This window comes from Trichogramma pretiosum, unplaced genomic scaffold (genome assembly GCF_000599845.2).
Source record: "Trichogramma pretiosum strain Unisexual culture from Peru unplaced genomic scaffold, Tpre_2.0 scaffold48, whole genome shotgun sequence".
Taxonomy (NCBI): Eukaryota; Metazoa; Arthropoda; class Insecta; order Hymenoptera; family Trichogrammatidae; genus Trichogramma; species Trichogramma pretiosum.
In genome coordinates, this window is record NW_019641228.1 from 1,329,289 (window position 1) to 1,334,904 (window position 5,616).

Here is a 5,616-nt window from a genome sequence, read left to right on the forward strand (position 1 = left end):
TCTCCAAAGAAATTCTGGAGTCATCATTTCTACACACCCTATCCTATCCATAACATTTTGGTGCCGAGACCCCGGGAACTCATCTGACCGGAGACAACGAGGTGGATTGTGTGGTGACTCCAAATTTGTGTATGACTCTGTGTGTGTCACCGTGACTGTGTGTTAATTCTTGTTTAGTGTACAGCGCTGTGTGTGTCGCGAGCAATTGTGGGACGACTCCGAAACTGTGTTTGACGCCGTGTGTGCGCCTGCGTCCGCGTGTGAACGCCAGTCTGGTGTGCAGCGCCGTGCGCGGCGACTCCAAATTTGTGTGTGTCTTTGTGTGTGTCACCGTAACTGTGTGTTAACTCTCGTTCGGCGTGCGGCGCTGTGTGTGTCGCGTGAAAATGTGTGACGACTCCGAAACTGTGTGTGACGCCGTGTGTGTTGCCTTCGTCCGCGGGTGAGCGCCGGTCTGGTATGCAGCGCCGTGTGTGACGACTCCAAACTTTTGTGTGACTCTGTGTGCGTGTCACCGTGACTTGTGTTAACTTCAACTTTGCGCACAGAGCCGTGTGTGTGGCCCGCAATTGTATGGCGACTGCAAAACTTTGTGTGGCGTCGTGTACGTTATCTGTTGGCTGTGTGTAAACGCCAGTTTGGTGTGCGGTGCCGTGTGTGTCGACTCCAAAACTTTGTGTGGCTCCATGTGTGCTGCCTGTGACTGTGTTGGAATTTCTGTTCGGCGCGCAGTGCTGTGTGTGTCGCGTGCAATTGTGTGGCAAGTTTGAAACTGTGTGTGGCGCCGTGTGTGTCGTCCGTGTCTGTGTGTGAACGCCGGTTTGGTGTGCAGCGCCGTGTGTGGTGACTGCAGACTCGTGGGTGGCTCCGTGTGTGCCACCTGCAACTGTGTAGGAACTCTCATTCGGTGTGCAGCGCCGTGTGTGTCGCGTGCAGTTGTGCGGTGACTTTGGATTTTGTACAACTCCGTGTGTGTTGCTTGTGACTTTGATTGTGTGGCGTGATCGTGAGGACAATGGCTTCGAGAGGACGTCATCTGCGACGGAGCAAAAGACTCTACACACAAGAATATGTGATCACGGAAGTCGAAGTTCATGAACCACCTACCAAGAGAACGCGCAGACGTCCTGAGGCCGTAGAAAACGCCGGTAGCAGCCGCCCGCCGCAGATTCGGGAAGCAGTCAACACTCACACGTCACCTGTGACTCCTGCACAAGATCGCATTCAAGACGATAAATCATCAAGTTCTTCTGTGAGCGAGGACTACGGAGCGGTAGGAACAGGCAATCGATCTAGTTTAATTGAACGAGCCTCCGGGTATGCTGGCGCCGATTCGGCGGGTCGAGCTGTCGATTCGGCTAAGCGTATCAGTCTGGCCATCGAATTTGCGTTGAACACCGTCACCGACATATCGCGTAATAACCAGTCCGCTCAGATTGACAATCGAGTAGAAGCGAGTCGAAATCTACCCAAGTTTGCCGGTAATCCGATAGAATGGATCCGATTCCGCCGCGCGTACGAGACGTCGTCGGAGCTGGGGGGTTATTTTTTTTTTTTTTAGTTGATTACGGCCCTTTCTGCTACTAGGCTAATTGGCCAACCTCACCGTTCTACCTAACGGTGGGTCTTGCGTGTATATGTAAGTGTGTGTGTTAGTGTATTAGCGTGTACCTGTAGTCGATATGGTTGCGCCTCCCATACCACTGAGGTTACGCTTTGATAATGGTGTGACCCCCAACACCAGAGACCGCAGTTGAAGTGCACCGGCTTTTTTCCAAGGAAAATTTCCACGATATACACCCAACGGTGCAAACCCCGCAGAAAAAATCCTCGGGAAAAAACCAGCCCACCGCCGGGATTTGAACCCCCGACTTCTCGGTTGAGAAGCAAGAGCTCAAGCCCCACAGCCACCGCGGCCTCGCTGGGGGGTTACTCAGATCGAGAAAACGTGCGCCATCTATATGACGCGATAGACGGTGAAGCACGTGAAAATAACTTGACCCTGTTAGCTACAACCGATGATCCACAACTCGACACCTTGAGACTCAATATGGAAATAAACGAGTACTTGAAAAGCAGATCGCGAGCAAAATAAAATCACTACCTAGCTTGGAATCGGGAAAAATTGAATTGACTAAGTTCGTAGCAAAATTAAGCAGCTCTGTCTCGGCGTTGCGCGCGCTTGAGCTCACGGGCACCTTACACAATACAGAATTAGTCCAAACCGTCGCTGGAAAGTTGCCCTCGGCATGGTGTTTGTTATTTAACACGTACGTTGCGATGGCTGACTCGGAGAAGACGGTGATCGAACAAATCACCGCCTTCGTCCAAAGACAAAATGAGCTCTCAATGGCGACCGGAGTTTGTGACATCGTGCCAGCGACGAGTATGAGGGAAGTCGTACCGCGGAAGGGAACGAGACGAGAAACTCGAGCCTCTTCGGTATACGTGGCAGAGGTAGATCCGAGGACGAATGCCTGCGAGACCCGAGAATGCGCGTATTGCCTCATGAAAAATCACTCGCTGCCGGAGTGCCGCAAATTCAGAGCGGTAAACGTAGATAGGCGATGGTCAATTGTAAAAAACTTGCGAGCATGCTTCGTATGTCTAAAAGTAGGTCATATGCGCGATGAGTGTCAAGGGGCAGGGTGCGAGTTGTGCAACAACAAGCACCATGTGTCTCTCCATAAAGAGCGTGCAAATAACGGTCAAAACAAAAAGGCGAGGGGCACCGAGAATAGGCAGGCTCAGGATGACGAGTCAGTTGTCGCGGTGCAGGAGGGACACGCGTACCTAAAAGTAATCGCTGTCCGTGTGATAGGTCCGAGAGGTTCGGCAGATTGCTTCGCGTTGTTAGATGACGGATCCACGAATACGGTTATTCGTGCCGATCTCGCAAAACAAATAGGTGCGCGTGGTAACAAATTGATGTTCTCGCTGAGAGGCATTAACGACGAACGTGGTGTCAAAATGAGTTCAGAAAAGGTTTCCTTCAAAGTGCAAGGCAAAGGACGAGAATTTGTCGTGAAAGGCGCGATTTCGGTGCGCAAATTACCATTGTCGTCACAAAGCTTACCTAAAGAATTAACGGACACAATTTATCGAGCAGACGGAATATCAGTCGACCCTTACTGTAACGCAGAGCCGAAGCTGTTGTTGGGACTCGACAGCTGGGAGATGATCGCACACCGCGAAGTGCGCAAGTTGCGAATACGCGATTTGGGCGCGGCTGATACCCCACTCGGATGGGTATTATTCGGGCCTATAAGTGGGCGAGAAACCGACAAATCTAAGAACGAAACGACGCTGGCTCTGTGCGCGAGTGGCAAAGAACTAAAAACAGACAGCGACCGTGATGAAGCGCGACTTGATGAGATGGTCAAAAACTATTTTCAGATCGATAATTTTGGGGCAGAAACTGGGTCACGAATCGACAAAAAAATTTCTAATGCTTGGTCAATTCTGGACGAGACTTCGAGGCGCATAGGCAGTTCTTGGGAAACCGGCTTACTCTGGTCGAAAGATACACCCCCACGTGAAAATGGTTACGATGTCGCACGTAAACGGCTAGAACTTTTAGAGTGACGAATCGATAAAGATCATGATTATGCTAAGCTTTATCACGCTGAGATAAACCGATTGGTAGAAAACGGATACGCGCGGAAGATAAAGGGTAATGAAAATGTTCGTCGCGTATGGTACCTGCCACACTTCGGTGTCCGCAACGTCAACAAACCCGGAAAAGTTCGAGTCGTGTTCGATGCAGCGGCCAAGTCGGGTGGCCAAAGCATAAATGATCAGTTGGTCGCAGGCCCGGACTTGCTCCAGTCACTGCCTGGAGTCTTACTCAGCTTTAGGAAACACGCGATCGCGGTAAAGGGCGACATTAAGACATGTTTTTGAGAGTAAAAGTGAGAGAGGAAGATCGTGGGGCCCAGCGCTTCCTGTACCGGGGAAGTGACCGACAGAAAACACCAGACATTTACGAAATGACCACCCTGATTTTCGGTATGAAATCGTCTCCGTGTAGGGCGATATACGTGCGAGATCGCAACGCGAAGGAATTCGAGGGACGAATGCCAACGGCCGTTAAAAGTGTAATCCGTAACACTTACATGGACGACTATATCGTCAGTTTTCGATCGAAAGAACAAGCAATCGCGCGCACTCGGGAGGTGATAAAAATAAATGAACGCGCAAACTTTTTTATGCATGCGTGGGCGAGCAACGATGTGGAAGTCGCGAAATCCATCGATCAGGCAGGTAATGTCGATGTCCAGAAGCAGCTGCGACTCGGCGACCGAGGGGGAGAGCGCGTGTTGGGCATGGCGTGGAACTTGGACACGGACGAACTCGGATTCCAGGTCAGCGTGAAGGGCGTGTCGGAAGCGATTCTCAGTGGGAAAAAAAAACCAACTAAGCGTCAATTTTTGAGCGTTATAATGTCCGTATATGACCCACTGGGATTGCTCACGCCAGTCACGCTGAGTTCGCGGATTGTGATGCAAGCCGTGTGGCGCAGTGGTGTGAAATGGGATGAAAAACTCCGGGACGAGGAACATGACATCTGGAAAAATTGGTTGAAAGCGCTTGAAGCCGCACGGAATTACCGCGTACCGCGTTGTCTCGAACCTAGAACGCGATCATACACTCACGTAGAATTACATGTATTTTGCGATGCGAGCCTGGAAGCGTACGCAGCCATGGCGTACGCACGCTTTATAGATAAAGACACAGTGGTCGGGATATCACTCATCATGTCGAGAGCCCGCGTGGCACCCCTCAAACCTTTGACCATTCCGCGTTTGGAGTTGCAAGCGGCATTGCTCGGCGCGAGACTGCGCGATACGTTAATAAAAGAATTAGACTTTGACTTCAGCCGTAAAGTACTGTGGTCCGACTCCACGACGGTATTGCACTGGATCAGAAACGAGCCTTGCACAAAACAGACGTACGTCGCACATAGATTGGGCGAAATAGGGGATTTAACGCGAGCAAACGAGTGGAGATGGTTGCCGTCCAGGGCCAATCCGGCTGATAAAATCACACGGTGGACGTGGAGTAACGAGGAGTCACTGGCCCAATGGGCCACGGTACCGGCATTATTATACCAATCGGAACAATCGTGGCCGGTCGAGAAGGCATTGAGCGCGAACGCCAAGGACGAGGCAGACCGTATTGAGAAACGCCCAGCCCTCGTGTTCCATGCAAATTTGGAGGAATTACCACTCACAACGGTTAGACGAGCATTGGGGTGGAAGCCGTCTGGCGGGATTTAGACCGTATATCGACTCTGAGGGCATTATGAGAGCGTGCGGACGCGCTGCGAATGTAGCAGAAGCGGGATACTGCAATGAACCGATTATACTAGACGGTAAACATACAGCCACGAAAATGTTGGTCGCCGATTATCCCCGTCGATATTATCACGCGAATCCGAACACTGTCATCAACGAGCTTCGTCAACAGTATTTTATATTGGGGCTCCGAGCAACCTTGCGGTCCTTAGCAAGTACGTGTTTAGTTTGCCGCTCGTTACGAGCGAAGCCACCCAGCCCTATGATGGCGAACATACCGAAAGGAAGGCTGGCTTATGGACAAAGACCGTTTAGCCAT

At 51.1% G+C, this 5,616-nt stretch overlaps 1 protein-coding gene across 1 annotated transcript; it reads left to right on the forward strand.

Moving 5' to 3' along the window:
- The first annotated feature begins 4,325 nt into the window (after positions 1-4,325).
- Positions 4,326-5,279, forward strand: LOC111693534. Its single transcript, XM_023458328.1, has one exon. The coding sequence runs from the start codon at positions 4,326-4,328 to the stop codon at positions 5,277-5,279; it is 954 nt and encodes a 317-aa protein (XP_023314096.1).
- The last annotated feature ends 337 nt before the right edge of the window (positions 5,280-5,616 follow it).